The sequence below is a fragment of the Entelurus aequoreus genome, linkage group LG23 (assembly GCF_033978785.1).
Source record: "Entelurus aequoreus isolate RoL-2023_Sb linkage group LG23, RoL_Eaeq_v1.1, whole genome shotgun sequence".
Lineage (NCBI taxonomy): Eukaryota > Metazoa > Chordata > Actinopteri > Syngnathiformes > Syngnathidae > Entelurus > Entelurus aequoreus.
Genome location: NC_084753.1, coordinates 38,552,413 through 38,570,741, shown reverse-complemented (window position 1 = coordinate 38,570,741; position 18,329 = coordinate 38,552,413). Strand labels below are relative to the sequence as shown.

General features: G+C 42.2%; 3 protein-coding genes across 4 annotated transcripts in view; 1 reads left to right on the top strand and 2 right to left on the bottom strand.

Moving 5' to 3' along the window:
* Positions 1-1,037: 1,037 nt before the first annotated feature.
* On the bottom strand, positions 1,038-15,733 carry LOC133640654 (zinc finger protein OZF-like). Of its 2 annotated transcripts, none has more exons than XM_062034198.1 (2): positions 4,519-4,543; positions 1,038-3,639 (listed from the first exon to the last, which is right to left on the bottom strand). In XM_062034198.1, the coding sequence occupies exon 2, from the start codon at positions 3,587-3,589 to the stop codon at positions 2,048-2,050; it is 1,542 nt and encodes a 513-aa protein (XP_061890182.1). In that variant the 5' UTR covers positions 3,590-3,639; positions 4,519-4,543; the 3' UTR covers positions 1,038-2,047. The 2 variants fall into 2 exon arrangements, with proteins under 2 accessions (XP_061890182.1, XP_061890181.1); XM_062034197.1 differs by lacking the exon at positions 4,519-4,543 and adding an exon at positions 15,400-15,733 and having other exon boundaries at positions 1,040-3,639.
* On the bottom strand, positions 10,510-13,688 carry LOC133640632 (piggyBac transposable element-derived protein 4-like). Its single transcript, XM_062034158.1, has one exon. The coding sequence runs from the start codon at positions 12,490-12,492 to the stop codon at positions 10,801-10,803; it is 1,692 nt and encodes a 563-aa protein (XP_061890142.1). The 5' UTR covers positions 12,493-13,688; the 3' UTR covers positions 10,510-10,800.
* LOC133640869 (gastrula zinc finger protein xFG20-1-like) overlaps positions 15,724-18,329 on the top strand; it is a 177,378-nt gene continuing 174,772 nt past the window's right edge. The window contains exons 1-2 of the mRNA XM_062034552.1: positions 15,724-15,847; positions 17,181-17,410. Of these exons, the coding sequence (XP_061890536.1) occupies positions 15,834-15,847; positions 17,181-17,410 (244 nt within the window). The 5' untranslated portion in view covers positions 15,724-15,833. The remainder of the gene's footprint in view (positions 15,848-17,180; positions 17,411-18,329) is intronic.

Genomic DNA, 18,329 nt, shown 5'->3' with positions numbered 1-18,329 from the left:
TTCTTGTCTTCAAAAGATTTTCTTCGAAAAAAGTTCAATATCTTTGAAAAAGAGTACAACACTTGAAACAGCGTTGCGCGTCAACCTATCCCCAGGTGCATGTCTTTGGAGGTGGGAGGAAGCCGGAGTACCCAGAGGGAACCCACGCAGTCACGGGGAGAACATGCAAACTCCACACAGAAAGATCCAGAGCCTGGGATTGAACCCATGACTACTCAGGACCTTTGTATTGTGAGGCAGATGCACTAACCCCTCTTTCACCGTGCTGCCAGCCAGCAATCAATCAGAGACAACTAAATAAAAACAATATAAACAAATAAGGAAATTTGGCTCTAACAGTCAGTTTTCCTCTTTTGGTGCTGTTGACCTTGTTTACATTTCTCCTTCCTCCTCGAGTTCCTGTGTTGCCCTTGTGGGCGGAGTTGTGGGGCGTGCACAGCTGCTTCCAATTGACCCTGGTGCTACTTAAGCAGCACCTTGACAGCTGGATGGCACTCTGCGATTCCTCTCCAAACCAGTTGATTCCATGCTTGGAGTATTTTGCTACCTTGGCCATTCCCAGTGCCATCCATCTTGGTGTTGTTTTGTAGTGTGCACGTCTTGTAACTCCAAACCAAGTTGAGTTTATTTTTGTATATAAGTAGCTTTTTTTTTTTTTTTTACACAATACACATTTTGCCATCTCTTTTTCACACTGTCGCTTTTTGTTACCTCCTGTTTGGATTGTTTTTGTGAGTAGATTTCCGCAGTAAAAGAAGTGTTTTACTCAGCGTCCTGCGCATCCTTGGGTTCCTCTACTGTGTTGAACAGCACTCTGACAGAAGGAGTTTCTCCAAAACGCAACACCCTCTGGCGGACAAGTTTGTGATTAAAGGCTATACATATAAAATGAAAGGGACAAGTGGTAGAAAAAATGGATGCATGAACAGTAAAGCTCTGTGGGATGATGTACATTATTGACTTTTCCCTAACATTCCAAACTTTCCCATGTTTTCTGAAATTGTTATTGTTTGAGGGATTCTAAGAAAGGGGAAAACAAATCATGAACAACTTTAAAAAAACAATTGTCATGTGTAGTTTTTTAATTAGAAATGTAGATGATTAAAAACACAACTATTCTTCAGAAGCTTCCACATATAATGTTGCCATTTTCTCTAATCTACGTATTGCATAAAGGGGACATACATATAAAACAATATTCATATTACAAAAGAGAGTAATAAAGATAATTAAAAGAATGGATTGTTGAGACCCAACCAATGATTCATAAAGTCACACATTTTAAAAGTAAATGATCTTGTATAAAACACAACTGTTCAAATGATGTATAAAGTAAATAATAATATGCTTCCAGAAGTGGTCCAGAAGATGTTTCAGATGTGAACCAGTAAATATGAACTAAGAGGGATTTATGTGTACTCAAAAGCAAAGGAATGAACACATGTAAAACAAATATGTACATCATATAAAGGAGTTCATCTATGACATCATTAATAATTAAAAATGATTTCTGAATATCTCTATACACATAAAAAGTATTTGTAACATGTTTTGTCCTGTTTATTCTCACCTTTACAGTCAACGTGTTGTGTTAATTTTTAAATAAAAGTACACAATGTTGTATATTAAAACATGTACTTGACTGAAAAAAGCAATAATCTAAAATATATAATCTATAATTATAAATGATAAATGGGTTATACTTGTATAAGTTTTTCTACCTTCAAGGTACTCAAAGCGCTTTGACAGTATTTCCACATTCACCCATTCACACACACATTCACACACTGATGGCGGGAGCTGCCATGCAAGGCACTAACCAGCAGCCATCAGGAGCAAGGGTGAAGTGTCTTGCCCAAGGACACAACGGATGTGACTAGGATGGTAGAAGGTGGGGATTGAACCCCAGTAACCAGCAACCCTCCGATTGCTGGCACGGCCACTCTACTAACTTCGCCACGCCACTATAAATGTTAGAATCTATGTGCTGATGTTGTTAGAATGTCAAAGTTAAAAGTTTTGACGGTTTATTTCAAATCCTGCATCTTCATTTGCTGCTGCTGTTCTCACCAGCACACTTGTGTTTCTTACACTGGTACTTAGAAGAGAATCTTTCACCACACACACTGCAACTCAACACTTTCTCACCTGTGTGTGTTATCATGTGTCTTTTCAAAGTGCTTCTTCGTACAAAAGCTTTACCACATTCTGAGCAGGAAAAAGGTTTTTCTCCAGTGTGTGTACTCATGTGTTTTTTGAAATGGTCCCTTCGAGTAAAATCTTTACTGCAGATTGAACATGAAAAAGGTTGTTCTCCAGTGTGTATTCTCATGTGTTTTTTGAAATGGTCCCTTCGAGTAAAATCTTTACCGCAGGTTGAACAGGAAAAAGGTTGTTCTCCAGTGTGTATTCTCATGTGTGCTTTGAAATGGTGCTTTTGAGTAAAATCTTTACCGCAGATTGAACATGAAAAAGGTTTTTCTCCAGTGTGTGTTCTCATGTGTCTTTTCAAATGTTGACTATGAGTAAAATCTTTACCGCAGATTGAACATAAAAAAGGTTTTTCTCCAGTGTGTGTTCTCATGTGTTCTTTTAAAGTTAGATTTCTTACAAAACTTTTACCACATTCTGAGCAGGAAAAAGGGTTTTCTCCAGTGTGTATTCTCATATGTATTTTCAAATGCTCCCTTCGAGTAAAATCTTTATCGCAGATTGAACATGAAAAAGGTTTTTCACCAGTGTGTGTTCTCATGTGTGATTTTAAACTTTGATTTTTTACAAACCTTTTACCACATTCTGAGCAGGAAAAAGGTCTTTCTCCAGTGTGTTTTCTCATGTGTATTTTCAAATCGTGCCTATGAGTAAAATCTTTACCGCAGATTGAACATGAAAAAGGTTTTTTTCCAGTGTGTGTTCTCATGTGTCTTTTCAAATTACTAGATTTAAAAGTTTTGTCGCAGTGAGAACATGTGAAGTGTGTGTTGTCAGTGTGACATGTCTTATCATCTTTAGAGTCTTCATCATCAGTGTCAGGAGAGTGTGACGTTGTGTCCTCACTATCTGATAGTGGAGCTAAGAGCTTGTCTGCTTGTGATCCTCCACAGTGGTCTCCATCAGCTTCTGTTGTCATGTGTTGAGTTGAGCTGCTGCTTGGAGGCTCCGCCTCTCTCTTCTCCTCACTCTCACCTTTGACCTCATCATCTTCACTCTTCACAGGGACACCAGTCACTGGCATCTTGGTGACATCAACCTCCTCCAGTCCTTCAAGATGCTCTCCCTGCTGACTGATGCTGTGTTCCTCCTCTTCCTCTTTAATGTGAGGGCTCAATGGGTCCTCCTCTTCCCCCTTAATGTGAGGGCTCAATGGATTCACCGCTTCCTCTTTAAAATGGGGTTTCAGTGGGTCCTCCTCTTCCTCTTTAAAATGGGGTGTCAGTGGGTCCTCCTCTTCCTTTTTAAAATGGGGGAGCAGTGGGTCCTGCTTTTGCTCTTGGATGTGAGTGGTCAGTGGGTCATCCTCTTCCTCTTTAAAATGGGGGATCAGTGGGTGTTTCTCTTCCTTTTTATTGTGGGAGGGCTGTGGCTCCATTGTGAAGCTCCACTTCTGTTGCTCAGGGTAAAGATGTTCTTCACAGACGTCTGCAAGACAAACACAATATCTCTGGTCAGTCACACAATGCATTCAGTACTTTTACATGCACTTAGGAAAAACAAGTTATTGTATGAACTGTCTTGAATTCTCAGTGACGCACAAACACGCTGCTCTTTACAGCATTATTCACAGGAAAATAAAAACAAACCAGGACGACAGGACTTTTTACTATGGATGGACGATATGGTTTAAAATAGATTTTGCGATATATTATTTCATATAGAATTACTAATAGAACCATTTTAAAAACAGGCTACACACGCTCCTAATTTAGTTGCTGAAATATGCAGTAAAATATTACATCATTTCCAATATTATTTTCTCAAATAAAGTAACCAGATATTAACAGTAAATAAACAAGAGCATTAATAATAATTGTTTCGACAAAATAATACAATTAGAAATGACACAATATGTTACTGCATATGTCAGCTACCAAATTAAAGGCCTACTGAAAGCCACTACTACCGACCACGAAGTCTGATAGTTTATATATCAATGATGAAATCTTAACATTGCAACACATGCCAATACGGCTGGGTTAACTTATAAAGTGCAATTTTAAATTTCCCGCCACACTTCCGGTTGAAAACGTTTTTTTATGCTAACGTATGCGCGTGACGTCAACGGTTGGTACAGAAGTATACAGACCCATTGAATCCTATACAAAAAACTCTGTTTTCATCTCAAAATTCCACAGTATTCTGGACATCTGTGTTGGTGAATCTTTTGCAATTTGTTTAATGAACAATGGAGACTGCAAAGAAGAAAGTTGTAGGTGGGATCGGTGTATTAGCGGCGGACTACAGCAACACAACCAGGAGGACTGAGAGATGGATAGCAGACGCGCTAGCCGCCGAACTCACCTTAACTTTCTCCGTCTCCGAGTCGCCAAACGCATCTGTGATCGGGTGAAGTCCTTCGTCGCACCGTCGATCGCTGGAACGCAGGTGAGCACGGGTGTTGATGAGCAGATGAGGGCTGGCTGGCGTAGGTGGAGAGCTAATGTTTTTTAGCATAGCTCTGTGAGGTCCGGTTGCTAAGTTAGCTTTAATGGCGTCGTTAGCAACAGCATTGTTAACCTTCGCCAGCCTGGAAAGCATTAACCGTGTAGTTACATGTCCATGGTTTAATAGTATTGTTGATTTTCTATCTATCCTTCCAGTCAGGGGTTTATTTCTTTTGTTTCTATATGCAGTTAAGCACGATGCTTTCACGTTAGCTCGTAGCTAAAGTGTTTCGCCGATGTATTGTCGTGGAGATAAAAGTCACTGTGAATGTCCATTTCGCGTTCTCGACTCTCATTTTCAAGAGGATATAGTATCCGAGGTGGTTTAAAATACAAATCCGTGATCCACAATAGAAAAAGGAGAAAGTGTGGAATCCAATGAGCCAGCTTGTACCTAAATTATGGTCAGAGCGAAAAATATATGTCTTGAACGGCATTCTAGTCCTTCACTCTAACATTCCTCATCCACGAATCTTTCATCCTCGCTCAAATTAATGGGGTAATCGTCGCTTTCTCTGTCTGAATCTCTCTCGCTCCATTGTAAACAATGGGGAATTGTGAGAAGTCCTTCCTCTGGTGACGTCACGCTACTTCCGGAACAGGCAAGGCTTTTTTTTATCAGCGAGCAAAAGTTGCAACTTTATCGTCGATGTTTTCTACTAAATCCTTTCAGCAAAAATATGGCAATATCGCGAAATGATCAAGTATGACACATAGAATGGATCTGCTATCCCCGTTTGAATAAAAAAAAATCATTTCAGTAGGCCTTTAAGAGCTTTTGTAACCCGCTTTGAAATGATTCTATTATCAATCATATACCAAATGATATATCGTGACATATATTGTTATTAGGGTATAGATTTGAGGTCATATCGTCCATACCAAATATTGGTTCGCCGAGTCATTTTGTTCGGCCCACCAAATATATTTATTTTTTATATTCTTCAGATGTGTGTGTGTATGTTTAAAATGTTGTACTACTGTTCTACATCACATGGAAGTGTCATGTCATGGGGTTGGTGTGCTTTTAACTAGGGGTGTGACGATACGGTCAGCTCACCAAAGGATACTCGATATTGGCTTTAGGAGAACGAGACAATATTTTGGTGGTTAACATGATTCTTACACATATGTGTACTTCATGTGTATATGAATGTACTTTCCCTTGTGTGCTTAGTGTTACTGTAACTTCATTGTGGATAATATCTATAAACAACATCAATTGTTTTTCATCTTTAATTTGATGGACTGTTTACTTATCTGACAAATTCAGAGGAAAACACACTTTTTTAAAATGTCGCCTGTCATTCACAATCCTTATGTGACACATTTGTTTTACATTTTTATGAATTCTAATTAGTAAATAAATGTGAGCAAAAATCAGCTAACATTGGAGTCAATGGGAGCTCCTTTATTAGAGCCACAAAGTCCTCCAAATAACCATCCAAAAACTGCCATTTACATTTTTGTGACCTGAATATTAACCAAGTATTAGCGATATTGTTATTATAAGCGCTAACGTTAAGGACCTACTTTTAGTGGCGCATTGATCACAGAAGTAACTAGTCTATGCTGCTATATTGACATACTGAGCTGCTTTCTCGCCTCTAAAATGGTGAAAGCTAATTCTAGATTATAAATCATGCTTCTCACTTATGTAGTAGAAGGTTGTGGACATAAACCGAGAACTTGGGTCAACTTTGACTTCCAACTTAGACCTGGAGATGGCAAGAAAGACACGAAAATACACTCTTTTGCACCCACTCTTTTTTAACCCTTTGCGAGGATTAATTCTTCATCTAAACGGGAAGATATGAACATCCCATCAGTCGGCATCCCAGTGAGAGCAGACATTGTATGCTTAAAATGAGCAAGATATGTAAATATGACATGTTATTAAGAATGTTACTACATTACATATATGTGACCTGTGCTGACAAAATGAGTCACAATGAGGACATTTTAAAAACTGAGTTATTGTTATTTACACATTCTCCATCTAAAGACCTTCAAAATGATATATGGTTTGTTGGAAGCGGACAGAAAATGACCGAGTTACATCCGATTGAAGTCGACCAAGTTTGAGGGTCCGTTTTGAGAAAAAACAGCTTAAAGTTTACTGTTCCAGAACAGAATGTTCCAAAACAAAACTCCATAGCAACCATACCTTAAAAGTCCTTGTAGCAACACCAAAATTGGTACAATTATCAATCAATCAATGTTTATTTATATAGCCCTAAATCACAAGTGTCTCAAAGGGCTGTACAAGCCACAACGACATCCTCGGTACAGAGCCCACATACGGGCAAGGAAAACTCACCCCAGTGGGACGTCAGTGTGAATGACTATGAGAAACCTTGGAGAGGACCGCATATGTGGGTAACCCCCCCCCCCCCCCCCCTCGGGGAGACCGAATTAAAGTCAAATCCCATGTCTAAAGGAAAAATATATATTCAACTCTATTGAAAACGGTTATGTACAAAAATTTCAACACTGTTATGTCACAGTTTTTTTGTTCACTGGTCAGTTTGTCAGCTGGTCAGCTGTCCGTAATATTCCTGACCAGCAGCACTAAGAAGATTCGCCGACTGCAGTGAATTTAGCGCACTTGCAACCTCCTGTGTACCCTCTCCACCTTCTAAATCCATTACGGAACGTAAAACAGTCTAACTTATCCACAAAAATAACAATTAAATGTTCGAAAATCACCTTTTTTCACCAAATATTCCGCTCAAATGACTGTGTGTTGTTTTTCATCAGGGCGCAGCCATGATACCACAATGCACCGCGCGGGGTGATTCAACCAATGAGGGTACGCCTCACAGCGACCGGTTAGCAACAAGCCGGATTTGTTTACGTCGGGACAGGTTTAAAAACTCGAATTATATTGGTTCAGAATGGCGTCATCTGGAATCCCATGCTCATTTTTAGAAAGTACGTAAACTTGGCGTCACAATGATACCAAATATGGCTAGGGGGATTCCCCCTTATTGCCGCGAGTGAGCGTTGAAAACACTTGATTTTCTCTAGGAATTTTAACACAAAGGACTCATTTCTGAAGACATACCTCGTACAAAACCTTCAAATAAAGGTGATTTAAGATGTTTTCTTGCTATTTCGATGATTGGGATTGCTAGATTGTGGCTTTATAGACTAATTTTTGTGAAAATCTCAATTTCAACCAAGATACCTTTTTTTCACTTATTTGCCTGTAGGTCAAAATTAGCCTGTGCGCATTCCGACTCATTTTGCCAGCACGGGTCACATATACTTACAGTGTATATTTAAAATGTTGATGAAGGTTTTAGGATGTTATTTAGAGCACTTTACAGGCAGAATAGAGTAGCTACTAATGACTCAATTGTTAGCTAACTTTTGCTAAGGTTTATTTTCTATTGAGGATGCATTAACCATCGACCTGCTCAGTGGCCTTGTGGTTAGAGTGTCTGCCCTGAGACTGGAAAGTCGGGAGTTCAAACCCCGGCCGAGTCATACCAAAGACTATAAAAACGGGACCCATTGCCTCCTTGCTTGGCACTCAGCATCAAGGGTTGGAGGTTAAATCACCAAATGATTCCCAAGCGTGACCTCCGCTGCCCTCACCTCCCAGGGGGTGAACTTGGGGATGGGTCAAATGTAGAGGATCATTTCACCACACCTAGTGTGTGACTACCGTTGGGACCTTAACTTTAACTTACATAGGGACGGTGAATGATTCCAAAAAGTGCAGTTCCCCTTGAAATTAGAAAATAGAACAAAAACATATCATGTGAAGTGAATTATATTTATATACCTCTAGTGACTCAAAGCGCTTTACATAGTGAAACCCAATACTTAAGTTACATTTAAACCAATGTGGGTGGCACTGGGAGCAGGTGGGTAAAGTGTCTTGCCCAAGGACACAACGGCAGTGACTAGGATGGCAGAAGCTGGGATCGAACCGGGAACCCTCAAGTTGCTGGCACGGCCACTCTACCAACCGAGCTATACCGCCCCAAGTAACAAGAACAGAATACATTAATAATAAAATTAATCAAAGTAAATGTGATGAATTCATCTTATTACTGTCCTTTTTCGGGCTTTCCCTTATAAAGGGCAAAGTCCTCGCAGGGTCTTTTGTCTTAATGACTGTCTGGTTAAAGTGAGGAGACTATAATTTAGGAAAACTATTTATTTACAAATGAACTAGAATAAGTCACTCATTTTTACAGGTAGTTAAAGTTGGGATATAATTAAGATAATGAAGGATGAAGTGATTAAGAAATGTTTAATATAGATTAGAATAGGCCGTGCAACTAATCATATGTCCTGAGTTCCAGTTGAAACTGGGTGCAAGTTCATGCCCACGCACATACACTCTTATCGCCCACATTCTTGCCACTGTTTACGTGGCTTCTTGGCCGAGGTCTGAAGGACAACACCAGATATAAAGTCAGAGTCCAGGGAGAAAAAAAGCACCAGTCAATATCGCACAGAAGGAACCTTCCTGGTGTTACCTGTCGGCACGACCACCAAGCTGCGACACCACTACAAAGGCTCCTCCATGCTCGTGCTTGCACCACAGCCTGAAGTACCAGCAATGGCTGACATCTACTGGGTACGCCTCCGCCCGGGAAGGAGTGAAGGACAAGGACTGATCCAACTGTTCTATCAGTGAAAGCCCTGGCTGACTGAGCTGCGTCCGTATGTACTGCCACCTGTTATGATCACCAGTCAGACGACTCATACCAGGAGGCCTTTGACTCCTATATATGTTGGAACTCAGGGTGTGGTTGATCATGTTGACCTTTCATTGCAACAACTAGCATGGTATAAGACGGACACCATTGCTGTCCCACATTGTTCCCTTGCTCTCTGTCCCGCCTACCAAGCCAAAGACTTAGGTCCAATGACGAAACAGGGCGTAGCTGCCGCTGATTGGAACGACACGCAAATACCACATTTTCAACACTCTCCGTTGTCGGTTAAAAACATAGCTATGGGCTGCACTTTGGACACACCTGCTGTAGGCTACGAGGAGCTAGCAGCTACACAACAGCTAAGCTAAAACAGCACATTTAAGCATATCAAATAATTATGGTTGCTTAACCCTCCTATTGACCTCGATTTTTGCCTACACCATCGTTCCTCAGGGGTCACATAGACCCCAGAGATGTAAAGCTCTATAAGTTGTTGTGTGTGGGAGTAAGACACATGATCCAATTGACTTTTTTGTGCTCCCAAGTCTTCTGAACACAGAGAAGTCAACTCTGAGTCGATCTGACCATCATACACTGAATTATTGTTGTTTGAATACCGTTTGGTGTCAAATTTGACCGTTTTTTATTGATTTTTTGGCACACTACGCCCCCCCCCCCCAGATAACCTCCCAGTGGTAAACCACTTATTTGTGCTCCTAGGTCCCCTGAACACAAAGAAACAAATTGTGAGTCAATCCAACCATCTTAGACCGAGTTATCGCAGTTTGAATACTGTTAGGCGGCCATCATTGAATGTGACCGAATTGTATTAATTGTATGGTGTTGTTGTTGTTGTTGTTTTTTGCCATTTAGATTGCACTTAGTCAGGCTTCTACCCTAAGACCAGCTATAGCTCTTAGGGTCATGGAAGCACGCAAACCCCCTGACCACGATAAGGTGGCAATCCTCCAGGGGGAAGTTTTTTATAACTTTTTTTTTTTTTCATTTTTTTTTTTTTCAACAACAACAAATATCTGACCGTTGGCCATTTGGAGTGTCCATTTGAAAATAACAATATTCGTCTCACTCTCCAAGAAAGGGTCAAGCACAAACCCTCTGACCAGGATAAGGTGGCAATCCTCAATGGGGGAAGTTTTTTTATTACTCTTTATATTTTGTATTTTTTTTTTTTTTGTTTTGTTTTTTTTCAACAACAACAAATATCTGACCATTGGCCGGCCATTTGGAGTGTCCATATTTGAAGAAAAAAATAACAAGACAGTAGGCTATTTACCAAAAATATTGTCTTATTTCAAAAAAACTAAAATACTGTAAAAGTCTGCCACTCCTATTTTTTCACAGACTGCAAAAAGTAGCCTAGAGTCTACCTCTCTCAAGAAATGTAAAACAAATGAAAAATGGCAATATTCATCCCCCACTCTCCAAGAAAGGGTAAAGCACTACTGGGCACATGATCCACAACGGATGTGCTCCTTGCAGATGTATTTGCCACATCCCCCACATGTATTAGTTGTCTTGTTATCGTTCCTAGTGGAACAGATCTGGCACCTGCCTCGTTTTTGCCCTCTGGCCACTGGAGGATTGGAGGTGTGTGCCTCCCTCTGAACATCCTCCACTATCACCACAGCAGCCGCTGAGGCTCTTGGTAGGACAACTCTTCGTGCAATTTGGGGTTGCACCAGCGCGTACCCCAGCTGTTCCAGGAACAGCCTCCTCCGGTACAGCTTTTCGCTGTTCCAGCCTTCACTGATCTCCCTCCAAAGCACAAAAGCGTTGTAGGCACTCACATCGATGATGTTGAAGAATACAACAAGGGGCCATCGTGCAGTCATGCGTCGGCAGCTGTACGTGCCTGTGACTTTATCCAGGTTGTCAACACCACCCTTTGTGGCATTGTAGTCCAACACCATTTGTGGCTTCTTGTCCTCCCTGGTGCTGAGCTGGGCATCCTTGTGCATCGTACTCATGAGCACAACGTTCTTCCCTTTCTTGGGGCAATACGAAACAGCTGTGGCGTTCTCAGTGAAGGCAAACACTGAGGATGTAGCCTGTCTGTTCTTGATTGCAACAAGCTCAGAGGGAAGCTCTGGCTTGTTCTTGCGGACTGTCCCCAGCATGGTGACTTTCCGCTTTGCGAGTTCTTCACCAAGGGCATAGGAGGTGAAGAAGTTGTCGCACGTTATATTGTGCCCCTCCAGTCCCTCAGCCATGTCCAGGACAACCCTCATGCCCTGATTTTTTTCAGGTGCTTCCCCAGGGGCTTTGCCGGTGTAGACCTGCATATTCCAGGCATAGCTCGACTGGGCATCACATGCTGCCCATATTTTAATGCCGTATTTGGCTGGTTTACTCGGGATGTACTGTCTAAATGGACAGCGGCCACGAAACGCCACCAGACATTCATCCACAGTCACATGGGGGCCTGGGTTGTAAAGCAATGGCAGTTGCTGAACCCACTTGTCCCATACATCCCGGATAGCTGCCAGCTTGTCATGTTCTCTCCGGCCCTGTCTTTTCTCTCTGTCATCGAACCGTAGGACACGAGACATAATATGGAATTTCTTCAGAGACATGGTGGCTGGGAAGATGGCCCTTCCAGTCTCTTTATTCCACAGGCTTTCTGCTGCCTCGCCTTTGGACTTGTACACGCCCCCCAAAATGAGCAACCCGATGTATGCCTGCAAGTCAATTGCATCGATCGGCTTCCAACTGTCCCCAAACACACGACTCCCCTCTAAATTGGTCATCAAGAGTACATGGTTCTCAATTGATGGTGTCATGAGGAGCTCAAATGCAGATTTTATGTCTTGGACACGGCTAATCGCATATCGGGTTGGGCCTGGAACCATTTTGATGACATTACCAGCGCTAAGTCTACCCTGCCGTTGACGTGGGGCAGGGGACCACGACAACTTTCCATTTTTGGACAGGAAAATGTCTGCTGGTGTTCCAGTGTTGACAGGAACTTCAGCATCAAGGGTCTCATCCTCATCAGAGGACGATGCCCCATAATCAGGGTCTTCCACAACATTGTCTTCGATTTCAGACACATTTTCCTCTATGTCTACCTCTTCACTAAAAACCTGATCCAAAACCTCCTGGACAGAGAACGTCTTGTGGTTTGGCATCATCAAACTCAAAACAAGAGAGAGAGAGAGAGAGAGTATATCACAAACAGCAGCAGAGAAATGGTTTAGAAGGCAAACTCGAAACAAGAGAGAGAGAGAGAGTATATCACAAACAGCAGCAGAGAAATGGTTTAGAAGGCAAACTCGAAACAAGAGAGAGAGAGAGAGAGTATATCACAAACAGCAGCAGAGACAGCAGCAGAGAAATGGTTTAGAAGGCTGCTATGCGAGTGCTTTTATATGTTTGCTCCTCCCCCCTCCCCTCCTCCTGTTCTCACACGGCGCGGGAACGGAATGTTTGAACTGTTCCGACATCCCGCCATTCCGACAGAGTATAAATTATAAATTTATTTTCAAGACCATTTATCTCAGTGGTTTCTGCATCAATTACTAATAAAGATCTACTCACTGCTTTTTTCTGTGTTCAGGGGACTTAGGAGCACAAATAAATGGTTTCCTACTGGGATGTTCGAGGTAGAAAAACGCTAAAATGGCCACCAAACGCTACTCAAACCACACTAGTTCAGCATGTAATAGTCAGATAAACTCACAGTGATTGTTCCATTTCATTTCTTGTGTGACACTTATATGGAAAACTGAGTTTATATGTATTTGTACGTTCAGAAATTACGAAAATCACTTTTGGTCACATTCAAGACCAAGCCTAACAGTATTCAAACTGCAATAACTCGGTCTATGATGGTTGGATTGACTCACTATTTGTTTCTTTGTGTTCAGGGGACTTAGGAGCACACATAAGTAATTTCCCACTGGGGGGTATTTGGTGGGGGGGGGGTGCAATGTGCCGAAATATCTATGGAAAACTGTCAAAATGGCTGCCAAACGATATTAAACCAACAATAATTCAGTGTATGATGGTCAGATCAACTCACAATTGAATTCTCTGTGTTCAGATCACTTGGGAGCACAAAAAAGTCAATTGGATCATGTGTCTCACTCTAACACACAAAGACTTATAGTGCTTTCCAATCCTGGGGTCTATATGACCCCTGAGGAACGATGGCGTGGTCAAAATGTGTACAGAGAAATGAGAAACAATCATGCAGTTGATTTTATATTTTTCTGTGTCTCCCTGATGGATTAGGAAAAGTCATGAAATATTAGGAAGAAAAACTAATGACAACCATCTTTTTAGAGACTCTCAAAATGCCTTGGGGTCACATTGACCCCAAGGACAATAGGAGGGTTAATACATACACAAAGTCTCCAAAACAGAAGTCGGATAGAAAGTATCCAGTAACAAAGGTGTCCGCATCGTTCAACTTTCTGCGCCATGAGCTTGACTTAATGAATTATTGTGGCCACTAGGTGTTGTGAAAGATCAAATTTAACAATTGCAAAAGCATCCGTCATAAGGTTAGCGTTTTTTTTATATTTGTGTCAATATGTATAAGCATCCTCAGCCTTCCCGGGAAGGTCTATTCAGGTGTACTGGAGAGGAGTTTACGCCGGATAGTCGAACCTCGGATTCAGGAGGAACAGTGTGGTTTTCATCCTGGTCGTGGAACTGTGGACCAGGTCTATACTCTCGGCAGGGTCCTTGAGGGTGCATGGGTGGTTGCCCAACCAGTCTACATGTGCTTTGTGGACTTGGAGAAGGCATTTGATCGTGTCCCTCGGGAAGTCCTGTGGGGAGTGCTCAGAGAGTATGGGGTATCGGACTGTCTGATTGTGGCGGTCCGCTCCCTGTATGATCAGTGTCAGAACTTGGTCCGCATTGCCGGCAGTAAGCCGGACACGTTTCCAGTGAGGGTTGGACTCCGCCAAGACACTGATTCTGTTCATAACTTTAATGGACAGAATTTCTAGGCACAGTCAAGGTGTTGAGGTGATCTGGTTTGGTGGCTGCAGGGTTAGGTCTCTGCTTTTTGCAGATGATGTGGTCCTGATGGCTTCATCTGGCCAGGATCTTCAGCTCTCACTGGATCGGTTTGCAGCTGAGTGTGAAGCGACTGGGATGAGAATCAGCACCTCCAAGTCCGAGTCCAAGGTTCTCGCCCGGAAAAGGGTGGAGTGCCATTCCGGAGACCCTGCCCCAAGTGGAGGAGTTCAAGTACCTCGGAGTCTTGTTCACGAGTGAGGGAAGAGTGGATCGTGAGATCGACAGGTGGATCGGTGCGGCGTCTTCAGTAATGCGGACACTGTATCGATCCGTTGTGGTGAAGAAGGAACTGAGCCGGAAGGCAAAGCTCTCAATTTACCAGTCGATCTACGTTCCCATCCTCACCTATGGTCATGAGCTTTGGGTTATGACCGAAAGGACAAGATCACGGGTACAAGCGGCCGAAATGAGTTTCCTCCGCCGGGTGGCGGGGCTCTCCCTTAGAGATAGGGTGAGAAGCTCTGTCATCCAGGAGGAGCTCAAAGTAAAGCCGCTGCTCCTCCACATCGAAAAGAGCCAAATGAGGTGGTTCGGGCATTTGGTCAGGATGCCACCCGAATGCCTCCCTAGGGAGGTGTTATGGGCACGTCCGACCGGTAGGAGGCCACGGGGAAGACCCAGGACATGTTGGGTAGACTATGTCTCCCGGCTGGCCTGGGAACGCCTCGCGATCCCCCGGGAAGAGCTGGACTAAGAGGCTGGGGAGAGGAAAGTCTGGGCTTCTCTGCTTAGGCTGCTTCCCCCGCGACCCGACCTCGGATAAGCAGAAGAAGATGGATGGATGTGTAACACAACCTGATGTTTCTTGAAAACAGCATCCAGTAGTTGATGTTGTCGCTCCTTCTCCTCTTTTGTTGGACAAAGTTCCTCCTCGTACTCTGCTATCGTTGTTTTTTTTCTAACATCACAAATATTTCTTCAACGGCAGCAGTTAGTCGCTGATTCACCAACGCTCACATCATTTGTAATGTAGACATGTTCACACAATAATAACACTTTACACTTACATTGGATCTCTGCTTTGATGTGTCGATCACTTCCGCCTCTCTTTGTTAGCAGCTAACAAGCTAAGCTAACCAGCAGGCTAGGCTAGCACGTCAAAGTGCACTCAGACTAATGTATCCGCATACAAACAATTAATAACGACGTTTACTCTGTTAAACGACACACATGTGCACATGTACGTTGTAATTAAGACCAAGAAACCATAATAACCAAAACAACGTATTCTCCGTCAGACGCCATCTTGTTTTGTTCTTCCTCCTGTGTGACGTCATCGAGGTGTTCTCCACCGCGGAACAAATGTTGGCCAAACACGTGTTTCACTGGGACAATAGTGAGTGGTGCACACTTCCTTCGCCCAGCCACAGAACAAACAAAAGTCAATTTAAGAGTTGCTGGTGTAACATTAGGAAGAATATATTCCACTCCTCTCTTGTACATGCGGCTTATGAGGTAATATAAATGATATATTTTTATATTATTTATCTTATTTACCTGATATGTTGTTCGAAGCTAACGCGCTAGCGTTAGCCCGCTAGCAGGCCTTTGTAGAAAATGCGAGCGTTTTTTTTGAGGAGTGTATTTTATATGTTCTCTATGAGAATTATATTGACTTATTTAATACTTTAACTGTTTTTTGCTGTAAAGTACAGTCACGCTTAACATCATTAATTATTTGTTACTAGAAAGGAACGAACGTCTCGTAATTTAAGTCTGGAATAAGTCACATGGTATAATAATAATAATAATACATTTTATTTGGTATAGCGCTTTTCAGTGTACTCAAAGACGCTTTATTACAGGATAAAAAATACAATTATTATTATTTTTATTCTTATTATGACAGTGTAATATAATGTATTACACATACATTGTTGTGGTCTGCTTTGTGTTGGTGCTAACTTTATTAGCAATAAATACAAATTATGTTGTTTGCACGCACTTCTATTACCTTGATGACATCCATCCATCCATTTTTCTACTGCTTGTCCCTTTTTGGGGTTGTGGCAGGGTGCTGGAGCCTATCTCAGCTGCATTCGGGCGGACATATCATGGAAATTAATTCAACTGATATTTGTTATTATGAATACACTATTTGCACAATTGTAAGCGATTGATGCTTATTTAGTCAGACTAAAATACATATTTAATGAAATAAATGTTAAATATTAAAAAGGGCTTTAATATATTGTACACATATTGAATATGCATCAATATTTTGTTTGTAATCGAATCATGAGATACCCAAATATTCTAAAATATATATTTATATGTTTTTATATACTGTATATATTCTCATGCCAGTACATTTCTTAAGGTGTGAGTGAGGTTCAACCAACATACTATCGCACGGCCACACTCGCTGGCACTTGTTACGCGTGCTTTCTGTTGGGTTAAAAATGTTGCTTTCGCAGAAGGAAGAACGAGGAGAGGATATTGCGCGTAAAAGTAAAGCCAACTGACCACAGCTCTGCAGTCCTGGTCACTGTTGACGTGAGGTCGGACTATTTTGGAGGAGCACGTCAAGGTTGGCTGGTAGGTTGGTAATGGGAGGAGCGAGTTGGCGTCACTTGATGCTGCAGCACAATGAAACTTTTATACGTGCAGCCTGACTTAATGCAGTCAAGATCATTTACACAACTCATAATAATCAATTAATGATGATTATTCCATGTGTAGAAGAACATCAGCGCCAAGTCTCTCAGTCCACTTGAAAATATTGTATTTGAGAGACCAAAAAATATTTGACACATCTGAGCTGAAGTTTGTTTGTGTTGTCTTGCAGACGTCCAACAGATGAACGCTCGTCAAGAACGTTCCCTTCAGCAGCAGGAGGATCCGCAGCCCCCCACATTGAAGAGGAAGAGGAGGATCACTGGGTTACTCAGGAGGGAGAGTGTCCTGTAGGACAGGAGGAGGCTTATCTCACCAAGTTTCCACTGACTGGTGTCTCTGTGAAGACTGAAGAGCATGAAGACAAACCACCTGAGTCCTCACAGCTTCATCACAGTCCAAGTAAGCACAACATCCACATATCATCTAATACAATGTTTGTGACACATGTTCATCCGGGGGCCACATTTATGACTAAAGATGGAGCCCCCTTATATTAAAGAGGAAGAGGAGGGAGAGTGTCCTGTAGGGCAGGAGGAGGCTGATCTCACCAAGTTTCCACTGACTGTGGTCTCTGTGAAGACTGAAGAGCATGAAGACAAACCACCTGAGTCCTCACAGCTTCATCATAGTCCAAGTAAGCACAACATCCAGATGTCATCCAATATGTATGCTAAATAGTAAAAAAACTGCTAGTATAAGGCGGCTAACCTTACAGGTAATGGTAGTCCTCTATTGTGCCTTTAAAATCACCAACATTACTCCATTTACTTGTAGTGACCTGTATATTAACCAAGTATTAGCAGCATTGTAATTGTCAGAGCTAACTTCGAGGAACTACTTTTAGTCCAACGGCTACCTCGCAGAGAGGTAGACTAGCTACTGAGCTGCTGCTGCATTGCCGCTGAGTTGGTAAAAGTTTGTTCTAGAACTAACCACTCCACTGACACATGCCTTCTCTATCTGACCGACCACATCAAACATGAGGTGGACGCGGGCAAATACTGCGGCATGGTCATGCTGGATCTTCAGAAGGCCTTTGACACCGTTAACCACGCTATACTGTTGGATAAGCTCAGAGCAATCGGATTTGATAAAACCTCACCGAGCTGGATGCAATCCTACTTGGAGGGGAGGAAACAGGTGGTAGAGGTGAACGGCACCGTGACCCCCCCCCACACCCCCCTCTCAGTAAGCTGTGGAGTCCCCCAAGGCAGTATATTAGGGCCTTTACTGTTCCTAATATACATAAACGACATGTCATCAGCATGCGACTGTGAATTGTTTTTGTTTGCGGATTACTCTGCCCTGCTGGTATCCG